The sequence below is a fragment of the Hemitrygon akajei genome, unplaced genomic scaffold, assembly GCF_048418815.1.
Source record: "Hemitrygon akajei unplaced genomic scaffold, sHemAka1.3 Scf000115, whole genome shotgun sequence".
Lineage (NCBI taxonomy): Eukaryota > Metazoa > Chordata > Chondrichthyes > Myliobatiformes > Dasyatidae > Hemitrygon > Hemitrygon akajei.
This window is the reverse complement of record NW_027332001.1, coordinates 1,253,785-1,271,146: the sequence shown is the minus strand read 5'-3', so window position 1 is coordinate 1,271,146 and position 17,362 is coordinate 1,253,785. Positions and strand designations below refer to the sequence as shown.

Below are 17,362 nucleotides of genomic sequence, written 5' to 3'. Positions count from 1 at the left end.
TCTTTATTAGAATCTACTTGTAATATTGCAACTTAAACAAGATAAACAGAAGTTAACAGTGTTAAGTTTATAGATGTGTGTAAATGTAACTCCCAAACTATTGAGCTCGGGGGAAACAAGGCTTGGAGTCTTGAGATGGTAAAGTATGAAAGTTCCGTTCAACTACAGAATAGACGATGAGAGAGAGATTTGTAATCCATGGTAAATGGCGAGAGAACGCAAATATGTAGAATTCCACAGGTTCTACGGTGGTAAAACGAGAGAACAGTTGCTGTAGATTTTATCCATCATCGTTCCAAATCCACATACAAATTCTCACCGAAAGTGACTTGTCAGAAGGTGTATCGTCTTCAAGTGAACTACCACACCACAGCCAGGCAAGGGTTAACACATAAGGGGTCTCCACAGGATACACCAAATCCGATCCACTCCTATGGATCAAACAAGGTGACAACCACACATTCTATGTACATGAATCGATAATTAACCCACCTTGTGGGCATAGGAAAGTTCTAAACAGTGACCCTTGGCCACTAGTTCCCTGGTTTCGATCCTTCAGTTTTTCCTCCTTCGTCTCCATCTGACTCTGAGTGTCTGTGTCCTCGGTTAAAACTAAACAAGCTGCGAGCGATGTAAACAAGCTGCAAGTCAGACTGATTCGCCTTCTTAATCTCTCTCTCTCTTAAAATAACAGTATACAGCAAACAAAACCCAGGGATTCATAACAACGGCCAGTCCCCACTGTGAACTGACTGGTGTGCCAGTAGTTGTGATGACTGAGTGAATCCTATCCCACAGTCTAAGCAGGTGAACGGCTTTTCCCCAGTGTGAACTTGCTGATGATTCTGCAGATGGTGTGACTGAGTGAATCGCTTCCCACAGACTGAAAAGGTGAACGGCTTCTCCCCAGTGTGAACTCGCTGATGTACCAGTAGGTTAGATGACTGAGTGAATCCCTTCCCACAGACTGAGCAGGTGAATGGCCTCTCCCCAGTGTGAACTCGCTGGTGTCTCTGTAGGTAGAATGACAGTATGAATCCCTTCCCACATTCTGAGCATGTGAATGGCTTCTCCCCAGTGTGAACTCACTGATGTACCAGTAAGTTGGATGACTGAGCGAATCACTTCTCACAGACAGAGCAGGTGAATGGCCTCTCCCCAGTGTGAACTCGCTGGTGTCTCTGTAGGTAGACTGACAGTATGAATCCCTTCCCACATTCTGAGCATGTGAATGGCTTCTCCCCAGTGTAAACTCGCTGATGTACCAGTAGGTTGGATGACTGAGTGAATCCCTTCCCACATTCTGAGCAGGTGAATGGCCTCTCCCCAGTGTGAACTCGCTGATGATTCTGTAGGTGGGATGACTGAGTGAATCTCTTCCCACATTCTGAGCAGCTGAACGGCCTCTCCCCAGTGTGAACTCGCTGATGAATCTGTAGGGTGGATGACTGAGTGAATCTCTTCCCACATTCTGAGCAGGTGAACGGCTTCTCCCCAGTGTGAACTCGCTGATGAATCTGTAGGGTGGATGACTGAGTGAATCTCTTCCCACATTCTGAGCAGGTGAACGGCTTCTCCCCAGTGTGAACTCGCTGATGACTCAGAAGGCTGGATGAATGAGTGAAACCCTTCCCACATTCTAAGCAGGTGAATGGCTTCTCCCCAGTGTGAACTCGCTGGTGACTCTGTAGGTTAGCTAACCGAGTGAATCCCTTCCCACAGACTGAGCAGGTGAACAGCTTCTCCCCAGTGTGAACTCGCTGATGACTCAGTAGGTGGGATGACTGAGTGAATCTCTTCCCACATTCTGAGCAGGTGAACGGCTTCTCCCCAGTGTGAACTCGCTGATGACTCAGTAGGTGGGATGAATGAGTGAATCCCTTCCCACAGACTGAGCAGGTGAATGGCCTCTCCCCAGTGTGAACTCGCTGATGACTCAGTAGGTGGGAGGACTGAGTGAATCTCTTCCCACAGTCTGAGCAGGTGAATGGCTTCTCCCCAGTGTGAACTCGCTGATGACTCAGTAGGCTGGATGACTGAGTGAATCCCTTCCCACAGACTGAGCAGGTGAACGGCTTCTCCCCAGTGTGAACTCGCTGATGAATCTGTAGGGTGGATGACTGAGTGAATCTCTTCCCACATTCTGAGCAGGTGAATGGCTTCTCCCCAGTGTGAACTCGCTGATGTACCAGTAGTGTGGATGACTGAGTGAATCCCTTCCCGCAGACTGTGCAGGTGAATGGCTGCCCCCTGGTGTGAACACATTGGTGTGCCATTAGGTCAGATGATCGAGAGAATCCCTTCCCCGAAATTCAGCAGATGACTCTGAAATTCTGCCCAGTGTGATCTCACTCTTGGTTCCACAGGTGGGATGCCCGGCAGAATCCTTTCTCACACACAGAACAGATGAATGGCCTCGCCCAGTGTGAACTTGCTGATGTACCTTCAGTTGAAATGACAGAGTGAATCCCTCCCCACAGTCTGAGCAGGAAGGATGGTTGATTGAATCCCTTGCTCCACTTCTTAAATATCTAGACAGAGACAACAAAACTGGCGTGCTGTGTTTGGGATCCCTGGAGACAAATTCCTTCTCGTTTTTAACCTGTAGAAGATTTACAAAATCCATCAATGGGTGTAGGACAACATTTCAGATGAGATTACTTGAGTTGCCAAGGTTTGATTTGGTATCACACTGTTACAGTGAGGTTAAACCCAAGTTGGAAGAGAAATCATCTCCTGACTGGGCAGAGTGCTGGTATCTGAAATGACCATCAATCCCCATATGCGTTTCAAGTTCCAACTCCTTAAAGTGCAGGGTTACAAGCTGCAGCTGGATGCATTTCTTGTAAGTGAGGGCATCAGGGACACTACAGGTCTCCCCATCTTCCCTCCAATACCCCCTCTAATTGTAATAACCAGTGTGTACATAAGTCTTGCACTGTGCATTTTTTTTACCCAGTGACAAGATGTGCACAGTGAATTTTTTTATAGAGAGGTATTCATTTTCACAGCTAGCAAATCACTGTCAATAGGAACTTTGATCTCCTCTGGGTTCGATGCAGTTCATCTGCACTCTCACACAACCTATGTAGCAGGCCTGTAATGTGTAATGAAGGATTTTCTCACCAAAGATTTTGCATATTGTCCATATGTGGTTTGCTTGCTAAGTTACGCTTTAAAAAGTCAGATTTCCAAATATCACTCCACTTCTTCCCACTTGCAAATTCTCCAGCAACTTTTGCAACACCACAATACACACAGGGGACTCAAGTATCACCAGTTTCTGTATTCTACATAAATATTTCCCCTGAACCCTCCCCCCCCCCGCCAATGACTACAGTGGTGAACTCAGTTTCTATATTCCCCTGAAGCCTCCCCCAATTCTCCAGCAATGTTTGCATCGCCACAATACACACATCAGACAAAAACTGACAGTGGTGAACTCAGTGATGGCAATGCCACTAAATATGAAGGGAAGGGCAGTAGTCTGTCTCATTGGAGTCTGGCACATTTGTGATGTGAAAGCTATTTGTTGCCCAGGACAAAGGTGTTTGATATCATAATGCACTCAGAGAGAATGGGACAAAACATGTTCTCACGGGTAAAAAAGTCCAGAACAAGAGGTGGTAGAACAAGCAACAGACACAAAATGCTGGAGGAACTCAGCAGGCCAGGCAGCATCTATGGAAAAGAGTACTAATGCTGAATTTCGCTGGCATTTTGTGTGTGTTGCTTGGATTTCCAGCATCTGCAGATTTTCTCTTGTTTGTGATCGGTGGTAGAAGAAAGGTGATTTTCTCAGCTGGTGATGTAAAAGATTTTGTTCCCTTTCTCCGAGTTGCTAATCCTTGCATTTAGATAGCTGGAGCTCAGCTCTGTCTGAGAGATCCATCGGTTCCCATTCCCTCATCAGCCGGAAGCTCCCCGGGGCCCGTGTACGGATCGTGGGGCTGAGAGACAGGGATGAGAGCAGGACTGTCCCGGGATTGTTGGCCACGGTGTTCGGATTTCACAGGAATTGTTGTGAATTCGGTGTTTAAGATAAAATCACGGAGAATCGCTCTTACCTGCAACCGACATTTTCAAGGCGTGAAACTCAGGGACGTCCTCAGCCTGATGCTGGCGCATTTCATCGGTGCTTCAGCGCCGGCAAAATTCTTAACGCATGGCCCTATGGGTAATCACGATGCCATTAACCATTTCTGCAAGCACCGGTTCAATGTCCATACCTCATTTTTTTTCGTGTGTATAGAAAAATCTGCAGCTGTTTTAACGCAGAAAGCGGCTCCCATAAGCAATATACTCAATATCAACGTGTATCTAATGCCAAAGTAAAATGCAGATATAAAACACAGGAGATTCTGCAGTTGCTGGAAATACAGAGACGCACACACACACAATGCTGGAGGATCTGTGCAGTTCAGGCAGCAACTAAGCAGCGGAGTACACAGGCTAGGTATGCTGAAGGGGCTCGGCCTAAACATTGTCTTTTTATTCCTCTCCACATTTGCTGCCTGAAATTAACCACCTTTTTATCGGTCAACCAGTTTACAAATGTTTCTGATCTTTCTTTTGTAGCCACATCCTGCTGCTCTGATTCCTCCTCCTCCTGGTAAACTCTAGACCACATCTCTCTCTGGAGCCCCAAAGCGCTGACTCAGGCTGGCAACTTTTTTGGTTTTTGACTCTGCACCATCGAAGATTTACTCACTGGTCTGCTGTCAGACTTTAGAGGTGCATTGTGTTGCGAGACCGCGGGTTCATTTACTGTGAGTGTCGCTTTAAGTGCCTGAGTGAGGCGGGGCTGTGACGTCAGACACAAGGAGAGAGAGGGAGAGAGAGAGAACATCAAAACCACAGTGAGATCCTCTTATTCAGCCTGGTGAAAATCAAGCAGATGTATAAGATGATGAGAGGCATTGGTCGTGTGGATAGCCAGAGGCTTTTTCCCAGGGCTGAAATGGCTAACATGAGGGGAATAGGTTTAAGCTTCTTGGAAGTAGGGACAGAGGAGATGTTAGAGCTAACTTTTTTAAGCAAAGAGTGGTGTGTGTGTGGAATGCACCGCCAGCGACGGTGGTAGAGGCGGATACAATAGGGTCTTTTAAGAGACTCTCAGATAGGTACATGGAGCTCAGGAAAATAGGTGGCTCTGTGGTTGAGTAATTCTGAGCAGTTTCTAGAGTAAGTTACATGATCGGCACGGCAATGTGGGACAAAGCATCTGTAATGTGTTGTGCATTTATATGTTTCCATGAAATTCACGGGAAATCTCCTATCCCACGGAGTGGTGACTAGTTGCAACCTGTCATCTCAGGGAGAGTGAGAGGGGAATGACAGGGAGAGATTTTGATATACTGATATGGAACAGAAACATGGGCAGGAACCAGATGGGCTGAGTGGCCTTTCTAGTGTACATTGTGAGTGTGGTAGAGACAGTAAGTACCTGAGACACGGGATTTGATACAGAACTGATTCATCTTTCACAGATCCACAATATTAAACACCAGTCCAGTTTAAGGCTAACATCAGCAGAACAGACTCCTCCAATGCTCAGTGACCAGGGTTCAATCCTGGGTGCGATGAGCAGCCGCAAGAACTGCAGAATCTGACAGTAACAGTCCCTCATGAACCTACAGCTGCCTTCAGTCACCATGATGGCTAAACTTTTAACACACAGATGATTTGAACTTCCTCCCTGATGTAGGAGCGCTCAGACTGAAGATGTAGGGGAGAAGGCAAGAAAATAGAGAATAAAGTTATTTGCACCGTTAGGGATAAACAGAGAGGAAGAGGTGGAAAGTTTCTTGAATGCATCTATTTTAATGTTAGAAGCATTGTAAGAACGGTGGATGAGCTAAGAGTATGGATTGATAACTGGAAAGATGATGTTGTATCTATTAGTGAAACATGGTTGCAGGAGGGGTGTGATTGGCCACTAAATATTCCAATATTTTGTTGCTTCTGGTGTGACAGAATCAGAATGGCAAGAGGGGAAGGTATTGCAATGCTTGTCCGAGAAAATATTACAGCGGTGCTTTGACAGGACAGATTACAGGGCTCATTTAGGGAGCCTATTTGGGTGGAATTGAGGAATGGGGAAGGTATAGTAACACCTATAGGGGTGTCTTATAAACCACCTAATTGGGAGTGAGAATTGGAGGAGGAAATTTGTAAGGAGATAGCAGATATTTGTAGTAAGCACAAGGTTGTGATTGTGGGAGATTTTAATTTTCCACACATAGAAACATAGAAAATAGGTGCAGGAGTAGGCAATTAGGGCCTTCGAGCCTGCACCGCCATTCAGTATGATCATGCCTGATCATCCAACCCAGAACCCTGTGCCTGCTTTCTCTCCATACCTCTGATCCCTTTAGCCACAAGGGCCATATCTAACTCCCTCTTAAATATAGCCAATGAACCGGCCTCAACTGTTTCCTGTGGCAGAGAATTCCACAGATTCACCACTCTGTGTGTGAAGAAGTTTTTCCTCATCTTGGTCCTAAAAGCCTTCTCCTTTGTCCTTAAACTGTGACCCCTCATTCTGGACTCCCCCAACATCAGAAACAATCTTCCTGCATCTAGCCTGTCCAATCCCTTTAGAATTTTATACGTTTCAATAAGATCCCACCTCAGTGTTCTAATTTCCAGCGAGTATAAGCCTAGTCGATCCAGTCTTTCTTCATATGAAAGTCCTGCCATTCCAGGAATCAATCTGTTGAACCTTCTTTGTACTCCCTCTATGGCAAGAATGTCTTTCCTCAGATTAGGGGACCAAAACTGCACACAGTACGCCAGCTGTGGCCTCACCAGGGCCTTGTACAGTAGCAGTAGAGCCTCCCTGCTCCTGTACTCAAATCCTCTTGCTACGAATGCCAACATACCATTTGCCTTTTTCATCGCCTGCTGTACCTGCATGCCCACTTTCAATGACTGGTGTACAATGACACCCAGGTCTCGTTACACCTCCCCTTTTCCTAATCAGCCATTCAGATAATAATCTGTTTTCCTGTTCTTACAACCAAAGTGAATAACCTTACATTTATCCACATTAAATTGCATCTGCCATGAATTTGCCTACTCACCTAACCTATCCAAGTCACCCTGCATCCTCTTAGCATCCTCACAGCTAACACTGCCGCCCAGCTTCATGTCATCTGCAAACTTGGAGTTGCTGCATTTAATTCCCTCATCTAAATCATTAATATATATTGTAAACAACTGGGGTCCCAGCACTGAGTCTTGCAGTACCCCACTGGTGACAGCCTGGCAATCTGAAAAGGTCCCAGTTACTCCCACTCTTTGCTTCCTGTTTGCCAACCAATTCTCTATCCACATCAATACCATACCCCCAATACCGTGTGCTTGAAGTTTGCTAACTAATCTCCTGTGTTGGACCTTGTCAAAAGCCTTTTGAAAATCCAAATATACCACATCCACTTGTTCTCCCCTATCCATTCTAATAGTTATATCCTCAAAAAATTCTGTAAGATTCGCCAGACATGATTTTCCTTTCACAAATCCATGCTGATGTTGTCCTATTATTTCACCTCTTTCCAAATGTGCTGTTATCACATCTTTCACAACCAACTCTAGCAGTTTCCCCACCACCGATGTCAGGCTAACCAGTCTATAGTTCCCCGGTTTCTCTCTCCCTCATTTTTTAAAAAAGTGAGGTCACATTAGCCACCCTCCAATACTCAGGAACTAATCCAAAATCTAAGGAGTTTTGAAAAATTATCACTAATGCATCCACTATTTCTTGGGCTACTTTCTAAAGCACTCTGGGATGCAGACCATGATAGATAGATAGATAGATAGATAGATAGATAGATAGATAGATAGATAGATAGATAGATAGATAGATAGATAGATAGATAGATAGATAGATAGATAGATAGATAGATAGATAGATAGATAGATAGATAGATAGATAGATAGATAGATAGATAGATAGATAGATAGATAGATAGATAGACAGACAGACAGACAGACAGACAGACAGACAGACAGACAGACAGATACTTTATTCATCCCCATGGGGAAATTCAACATTTTTCCAATGACCCATACACTTGTTGTAGCAAAACTAATCACATACAATACTTAACTCAGTAAAGAAATATGATATGTATCTAAATCACTATCTCAAAAAGCATTAATAATAGCTTTTAAAAAGTTCTTAAGTCCTGGCGGTAGAATTGTAAAGCCTAATGGCATTGGGGAGTATTGACCTCTTCATCCTGTCTGAGGAGCATTGCATCGATAGTAACCTGTCGCTGAAACTGCTTCTCTGTCTCTGGATGGTGCTATGTAGAGGATGTTCAGAGTTATCCATAATTGACCGTAGCCTACTCAGTGCCCTTCGCTCAGCTACCGATGTTAAACTCTCCAGTACTTTGCCCACGACAGAGCCCGCCTTCCTTACCAGCTTATTAAGACGAGAGGCGTCCCTCTTCTTAATGCTTCCTCCCCAACACGCCACCACAAAGAAGAGAGCGCTCTCCACAACAGACCTATAGAACATCTTCAGCATCTCACTACAGACATTGAATGACGCCAACCTTCTTAGGAAGTACAGTCGACTCTGTGCCTTCCTGCACAAGGCATCTGTGCTGGCAGTCCAGTCTAGCTTCTTGTCTAACTGTACTCCCAGATACTTGTAGGTCTTAACCTGCTCCACACATTCCCCATTAATGATCACTGGCTCCATATGAGGCCTAGATCTCCTAAAGTCCACCACCATCTCCTTGGTCTTGGTGATATTGAGACGCAGGTAGTTTGAGTTGCACCATATCACAAAGTCCTGTATCAGTTTCCTATACTCCTCCTCCTGTCCATTCCTGACACACCCCACTATGGCCGTGTCATCAGCGAACTTCTGCACATGGCAGGACTCCGAGTTATATTGGAAGTCTGATGTGTACAGGGTGAACAGGACCGGAGAGAGTACGGTTCCCTGCGGCGCCCCTGTGCTGCTGACCACCGTGTCAGACCTACAGTCTCCCAACCGCACATACTGAGGTCTATCTGTCAAGTAGTCCACTATCCAATCCACCATGTGAGAGTCTACTCCCATCTCCGTTAGTTTGTGCCTTAAGATCTTGGGCTGGATGGTGTTAAAGGCACTAGAGAAGTCAAGGAATGTAATCCTCACAGCACAACTGACCCCCTCTAGGTGAGAGAGTGATTTGTGCAGCAAATACGTGATAGCATCCTCCACTCCCACCTTCTTCTTATACGCAAACTGAAGAGGATCCTGGGCGTGCCTGGTTTGTGGCCTCAGATTCTGTATTATCAGCCGCTCCATGGTCTTCATCACGTGCGACGTCAAGGCAACAGGTCTGAAGTCATTCAACTCCTTTGGTTGTGGTTTCTTCGGTACCGGGACAATACAGGATGTTTTCCACTGTCTGGGTACTCTTCTCTGCTCCAGGCTCATGTTGAAGATGCGCTGTAGTGGTTCTCCCAGCTCAGTCGCACAGGCCCTCAGTAATCGTGGGGAAACTCCATCCGGTCCAGCCGCCTTGCTGGTACAGATCTTCCTCAGTTGACCTTCCACCTGTGCAGCCGTAATCCTGGGCGTGGGCAAGGTCTCCTGTGAGTGGCTATTTTCCTGTGAGGGAAGTAAGAGGGAGGACAAGTAGAAAGACAAGCCTGGTGTGGAGTTCTGCGGTGAGGATGAGATTGTGCTGTCGAACCTATTGAAGAAGTTGTTCAGCTGGTTCGCTTTCTCCACATCTCCACTTATGTTTGCCCCCCCGCTTTGCACCGCATCCGGTGATGATCTTCATCCCATCCCACACCTCCTTCATGCTTTTTTTCTGCAGCTTTTGTTCTAGCTTCCTCCTATACTGCTCCTTTGCCCCCCTTATCTGTACTCTGAGTTCCCTGGGGATTTATCTGCCTTTAATCCCTTCAATTTACCTAACACCACTTCCCTACTAACATGTATTTCCCTCAGTTCCTCCATCTCACTAGACCCTCGGTCCTCTACTATTTCAAGAAGATTATTTATGTCCTCCATAGTGAAGACAGAACTAAAGTAGTTATTCAATTGGTCTGCCATATCCTTGATCCCTATGATCAATTCACCTGTTTCTAACTGTAAGGGACCTATATTTGTCTTAACCAATCTTTTTCTTTTCACTTATCTCTCAAAGCTTTTACAGTCAGTTTTTATGTTCCCTGCCAGCTTTCTCTCATAATCTTTTTTCCCTTTCCTTATTAATCCCATTGTCCTCCTCTGCTGGACTCTGAATTTCTCCCAGTCCTCAGGTGTGTCACTTTTTCTGGCTAATTTGTATGTTTCTTCTTTGAACTTGATACTATCCCTAATTTCCCCTGTCAGCCACGGGTGCACTACCTTCCCTGGTTTATTCTTTTGCCAAACTGGGATGAACACTTGTTGTAGTTCATCCATGCAATCTGTAAATGCTTGCCATTGCATATGAATGTTGAGGAACCAACTAGAGAGCAGGCCATTCCACATTGGGTATTGAGCAAAGAGGAAGGGTTAGTTAGCAATCTTGTTGTGCGAGGCCCCTTGGGTAAGAGTGACCATAGTATGGTGGAATTCTTCATTAAGATGGAGAGTGACATAGTTAATTCAGAAACAAAGGTTCTGAACTTAAAGAAGGGTAACGTTGAAGGTATGAGACGTGAATTAGCTAAGATAGACTGGCAAATGATACTTAAAGGGTTGACGGTGGATATGCAATGGCAAGCATTTAAAGATCGCATGGATGAACTACAACAATTGTTCATCCCAGTTTGGCAAAAGAATAAACCAGGGAAGGTAGTGCACCCGTGGCTGACAAGGGAAATTAGGGATAGTATCAAGTCCAAAGAAGAAACATATAAATTAGCCAGAAAAAGTGGCACACCTGAGGACTGGGAGAAATTCAGAGACCAGCAGAGGAGGACAAAGGGCTTAGTTAGGAAATGGAAAAAAGATTATGAGAGAAAGCTGGCAGGGAACATAAAAACTGACTGTGAAAGCTTTTACAGATATGTGAAAAGAAAAAGATTGGTCAAGACAAATGTAAGGACCTTTACAGTCAGAAACAGGTGAAATGATCATAGGGAACAAAGACATGGCAGACCAAACTGAATACCTACTTTGGTTCTGTCTTCACTAAGGAGGACATAAATAACCCTCTGGAAATAGTAAGGGACCGAGGGTCTAGTGAGATGGAGGAACTGAGGGTAATACATGTTAGTAGGGAAGTGGTGTTAGGTAAATTGAAGGGATTAAAGGCAGATAAATCCCCAGGGCCAGATGGTCTGCATCCCAGAGTAGCCCAAGAAATAGTGGATGCATTAGTGATAATTTTTCAAAACTCCTTAGATTCTGGATTAGTTCCTGAGGATTGGATGGTGGCTAATGTAACCCCATTTTTTAAAAAAGGAGGGAGAGAAAAACTGGGGAATTATAGACCAGTTAGTCTGTCGTCGGTGGTGGGGAAAATGCTAGAGTTGGTTATCAAAGATGTGATAACAGCACATTTGGAAAGAGGTGAAATCATCGGACAAAGTCAGCATGGATTTGTGAAAGGAAAGTCATGTCTGACGAATCTTATAGAATTTTTTGAAGATGTAACTAGTAGAGTGGATAGGGGAGAGCCAGTAGATGTGGTATATTTAGATTTTCAAAAGGCTTTTGACAAGGTCCCACACAGGAGATTAGAGTGTAAACTTAAAGCACACGGTATTGGTGGTATGGTATTGATGTGGATAGAGAATTGGTTGGCAGACAGGAAGCAAAGAGTGGGAGTAAACGGGACCTTTTCAAAATGGAAGGCAGTGACTAGTGGGGTACCGCAAGGCTCAGTGCTGGGACCCCGGTTGTTTACAATATATATTAATGATTTAGATGAGGGAATTAAATGCAGCATCTCCAAGTTTGCGGATGACACAAAGTTGGGCGGCGGTGTTAGCTGTGAGGAGGATGCTAAGAGGATGCAGGATGACTTGGATAGGTTAGGTGAGTGGGCAAATTCATGGCAGATGCAATTTAATGTGGATAAATATGAGGTTATCCATTTTGGTTGCAAGAACAGGAAAACAGATTATTATCTGAATGGCTGATTAGGAAAAGGGGAGGTGTAACGAGACCTGGGTGTCATTGTACACCAGTCATTGAAAGTGGGCATGCAGGTACAGCAGGCGATGAAAAAGGCAAATGGTATGTTGGCATTCGTAGCAAGAGGATTTGAGTACAGGAGCAGGGAGGCTCTACTGCTACTGTACAAGGCCCTGGTGAGGCCACAGCTGGCGTACTGTGTGCAGTTTTGGTCCCCTAATCTGAGGAAAGACATTCTTGCCATAGAGGGAGTACAAAGAAGGTTCAACAGATTGATTCCTGGAATGGCAGGACTTTCATATGAAGAAAGACTGGATCGACTAGGCTTATACTCGCTGGAAATTAGAACACTGAGGTGGGATCTTATTGAAATGTATAAAATTCTAAAGGGATTGGACAGGCTAGATGCAGGAAGATTGTTTCTGATGTTGGGGGAGTCCAGAACGAGGGGTCACAGTTTAAGGATAAAGGGGAAGGCTTTTAGGACCGAGATGAGGAAAAACTTCTTCACACAGAGAGTGGAGAATCTGTGGAATTCTCTGCCACAGGAAACAGTTGAGGCCAGTTCATTGGCTATATTTAAGAAGGAGTTAGATATGGCCCTTGTGGCTAAAGGGATCAGGGGTATGGAGAGAAAGCAGATACAGGATTCTGAGTTGGATGATCAGCCATGATCATACTGAATGGCAGTGCAGGCTCGAAGGGCCGAATGGCCTATTCCTGCACCTATTTTCTATCCACCATCAACCCTTTAAATATCATTTGCCAGTCTGTCTTAGCTAATTCACGTCTCATATCTTCAAAGTTGCCCTTCTTTAAGTTCAGAACATTTGGTTCTGAATTAATTATGTCACTCTCCATCTTAATGAAGAATTCCACCATATTATGGTCACTCTTACACAAGGGGCCTGGCATGACAAGATTGCTAATTAACCCTTCCCCATTGCCCAATACCCAGTCTAGAATGACCTGCTCTCTAGTTGGTTCCTCGACATGTTGGTTCAGAAAACCATCCCGCACACATTCTAAGAAATCCTCTTCCTCAGCACCCTTACCAATTTGGTTCACCCCACTACCTGCTTTCTCCCAGTACGTGGATTGTTACACCAGGGGTAATAGGACGATTGAACTACTGTATGCAAACGTAGAGGATGCATACAGTGCATCCCCGCTGCCTGCACTGGGGAAAGCTGATCACAACCTGGTTTTGTTACAGCCCAGATATAAATCAATTGTGATGAGGCATCCCACTACTACAAGCTCTTTTAGAAAGTGGACTCCTGAAGCTGAACAGGCCCTGAGAGACTGCTTCGGTACTACTAACTGGGATGTACTGCAAGGGGGGCTTTGTGGGGGCGTTGGGGAGGTCACTGAATGCACAACGGACTATATTAACTTTTGTGTGGATGTCGTTGTTCCTGTTAGAACTGTTCGCTGCTATCCCAATAATAAGCCCTGGATCACTAGTCACATCAAAGGCCTCCTAAATCAGAAGAAGAGGGCCTTTAAAGATGGTGATCGGTTGGAGCTTAAAAGAGTTCAGAAGGAACTCAGAGTACAGATAAGGGGGGCAAAGGAGCAGTATAGGAGGAAGCTAGAACAAAAGCTGCAGAAAAAAAGCATGACGGAGGTGTGGGATGGGATGAAGATCATCACCGGATGCGGTGCAAAGCGGGGGGGCAAACATAAGTGGAGATGTGGAGAAAGCGAACCAGCTGAACAACTTCTTCAATAGGTTCGACAGCACAATCTCATCCTCACCGCAGAACTCCACACCAGGCTTGTCTTTCTACTTGTCCTCCCTCTTACTTCCCTCACAGGAAAATAGCCACTCACAGGAGACCTTGCCCACGCCCAGGATTACGGCTGCACAGGTGGAAGGTCAACTGAGGAAGATCTGTACCAGCAAGGCGGCTGGACCGGATGGAGTTTCCCCACGATTACTGAGGGCCTGTGCGACTGAGCTGGGAGAACCACTACAGCGCATCTTCAACATGAGCCTGGAGCAGAGAAGAGTACCCAGACAGTGGAAAACATCCTGTATTGTCCCGGTACCGAAGAAACCACAACCAAAGGAGTTGAATGACTTCAGACCTGTTGCCTTGACGTCGCACGTGATGAAGACCATGGAGCGGCTGATAATACAGAATCTGAGGCCACAAACCAGGCACGCCCGGGATCCTCTTCAGTTTGCGTATAAGAAGAAGGTGGGAGTGGAGGATGCTATCACGTATTTGCTGCACAAATCCCTCTCTCACCTGGATGGGGTCAGTGGTGCTGTGAGGATTACATTCCTGGACTTCTCTAGTCCCTTTAACACCATCCAGCCCAAGATCTTAAGGCACAAACTAATGGAGATGGAAGTAGAATCTCACATGGTGGATTGGATAGTGGACTACTTGACAGATAGACCTCAGTATCTGTGGTTGGGAGACTGTAGGTCTGACACGGTGGTCAGCAGCACAGGAGCGCCGCAGGGGACCGTGCTCTCTCCGGTCCTGTTCACCCTGTACATATCAGACTTCCAATATAACTCGGAGTCCTGCCATGTGCAGGAGTTCACTGATGACACGGCCATAGTGGGGTGTGTCAGGAATGGACAGGAGGAGGAGTATAGGAAACTGATACAGGACTTTGTGATATGGTGCAACTCAAACTACCTGCGTCTCAATATCACCAAGACCAAGGAGATGGTGGTGGACTTTAGGAGATCTAGGCCTCATATGGAGCCAGTGATCATTAATGGAGAATGTGTGGAGCAGGTTAAGACCTACAAGTATCTGGGAGTACAGTTAGACGAGAAGCTAGACTGGACTGCCAACACAGATGCCTTGTGCAGGAAGGCACAGAGTCGACTGTACTTCCTTAGAAGGTTGGCGTCATTCAATGTCTGTAGTGAGATGCTGAAGATGTTCTATAGGTCAGTTGTGGAGAGCGCCCTCTTCTTTGTGGTGGCGTGTTGGGGTGGCAGCATTAAGAAGAGGTACGCCTCACGTCTTAATAAGCTGGTAAGGAAGGCAGGCTCTGTCGTGGGCAAAGTACTGGAGAGTATAACATCGGTAGCAGAGCAACGGGCGCTGAGTAGGCTACGGTCAATTATGGAAAACCCTGAACATCCTCTACATAGCACCATCCAGAGACAGAGAAGCAGTTTCAGCAACAGGTTGCTATCGATGCAATGCTCCTCAGACAGGATGAAGAGGTCAATACTCCCCAATGCCATTCGGCTTTACAATTCAACCGCCAGGAGTAAGATATGTTAAAGTGCCGGGGTTAGGACTCAATGCATTTAAGTAAACTACTTAAGAACTTTTTAAAAGCTATTATTAATGCTTTTTGAGAGGGTGATTTTAGATGCATATCATATTTTTACTGAGTTAAGTATTGTATGTAATTAGTTTTGCTACAATAAGTGTATGGGACATTGGAAAAAATGTTGAATTTCCCCATGGGGATGAATAAAGTATCTATCTATCTATCTAATGATGTTTTGTCAGAATGACTTCAAACATTTAGTTTTTAGTGCAGATCTTCAGCAACTTGAGATTCTGCCTGATTTCCACCGAATGACAGACTGGTGACAGTGAGGGGGGGGGGGGGATTTCCAAACACGATTTGAACACCAGACTCACGGGTCTATTTCCACTGTTGTAAACACGGAAAAGCCGATCCGGAGACGTCAGAACACACCACAGCTACTGAATTAATGATACATACTACTGTATAAAACATTCAGAAATAACAAAGTTAGAAGAAACAACAAGAACTTTGTCATATATTCTTTGACCCTCACCAAATTTTTATCAACACCCCATAGAAAGTTTCCCAACCGGACACTTCACGCTTTGCATGGTAACTGCTCCGCCCGTGACTGTGAGGAACGGCAGAGACCTTTGGATACAGATCGGCACATCACAGAAACCATTCTCCCCACTAGACTTCCCAGTCCCTCGGTAAAGCAGGCTGTGAAATCAAAGATCCCCACAACCTGGGACGTTCTCCTTTCTCACCCACCCCAGTCCGGGAGAAGACACAACAGCCATAAAGCTCCAGGACAAATGTGAGGAGCTTCAGGAAACGAGGCGAGTTCGGGGAAGTTAATGGAACTCAGTGGGCAAAATCACACCACGTGATTTGGCGTCACAAAGCGGAGGGCGGGGCAAATGTGCAGCACACAGCCTCACGTGACCTGTCGGCGGGACTTCCAATTCAATTCTGCGGAAACAGACAACCAGGGCTCCTGGTTTGGATCGTTCAATGCAGATTAAGTGAAGTCGACACATTTCTGACGAGCCCCGATAATTGGAAAATAAATGAGTAACTAGCCCTCAGTTCGGAGCTCACGACCAACATCGGATCTCCCCGCTCGGGATTGGTCTCAATACTCACCGATGGGAAAGTGATACCTTCGGCCCGCAGACAGAGATCCCGACGGAAGAGACGAAAGGCTTTCCCGAACACATAGCCGACCCACTTCAGCTCTGAGCGGAGAGGATAACTCCGTCCACCCGGAGACTGTGAGCATGCGCGAAGAGATTGTTACATCATCGGGAGGCGGGGCCTCGGAAACAGACGCGCAGATGCTGCCCATCTGCGGTTAAATGGGAGGGGCAAACGGGATCACGTGTCAGGAGTGGTGACCCCCTCCCCCCCCCCCAGGCAGAGAATCCAGCTACTCATTAGTCTGTGGAAAGAAGCAAACTTGCCGCTCACATCTCCTCTCACCTTAAATGTATTAGACATTTCAACCCCCAGGAAAAATATATCGTCTGTCCACTCTATCTATTCCCCTCGTAATCTTATAAACGTCCACCAAGTCTCACCCCAGCCTGCGCCGCTCTGGAGAAAACAACACAAGTTTGTCCAGCCTCCCGTTATAGCTCATGCCCTCTAATCCAGGCAGTGTCCTGGTAAACCTCTTCTGCGCCCTCTCCAAAGCCCCGACATCCTTCCGAGAATGGGGGCGACCAGAACTGTATGAAACACTCCAGATGTGGTCTAACTACTTTTATAAAACTGTGTTACGAACTGAAACGTTTTAGAAACGAACCAGCAGCAATAGAGTTCACACTGGAGTCTGGTTTTGATGGTTAAAACAATCTGTTTATTAGTATCTACTTATAATATAGTAACTTACCGAAATAAAGGAAAGTTAACAGTGTTAAGTGTATATATGTATAAATGTAATTCCCAGACTATCGAGCCTGAGGGAACAAAGCTTAGAGTCTTGAGATGGTAAAGTAGGAAAGTTCAGTAATCCACGGAATAAATGATGGG

The 17,362-nt window shown here is 45.7% G+C and overlaps 1 protein-coding gene across 1 annotated transcript in view; it reads right to left on the bottom strand.

Moving 5' to 3' along the window:
• LOC140723490 (uncharacterized) overlaps nucleotides 1-17,362 on the bottom strand; it is a 54,373-nt gene continuing 37,011 nt past the window's right edge. The window contains 1 exon segment of the mRNA XM_073038056.1: nucleotides 1-2,185. Coding sequence (XP_072894157.1) covers nucleotides 720-2,185 — 1,466 coding nt within the window. The 3' untranslated portion in view covers nucleotides 1-719.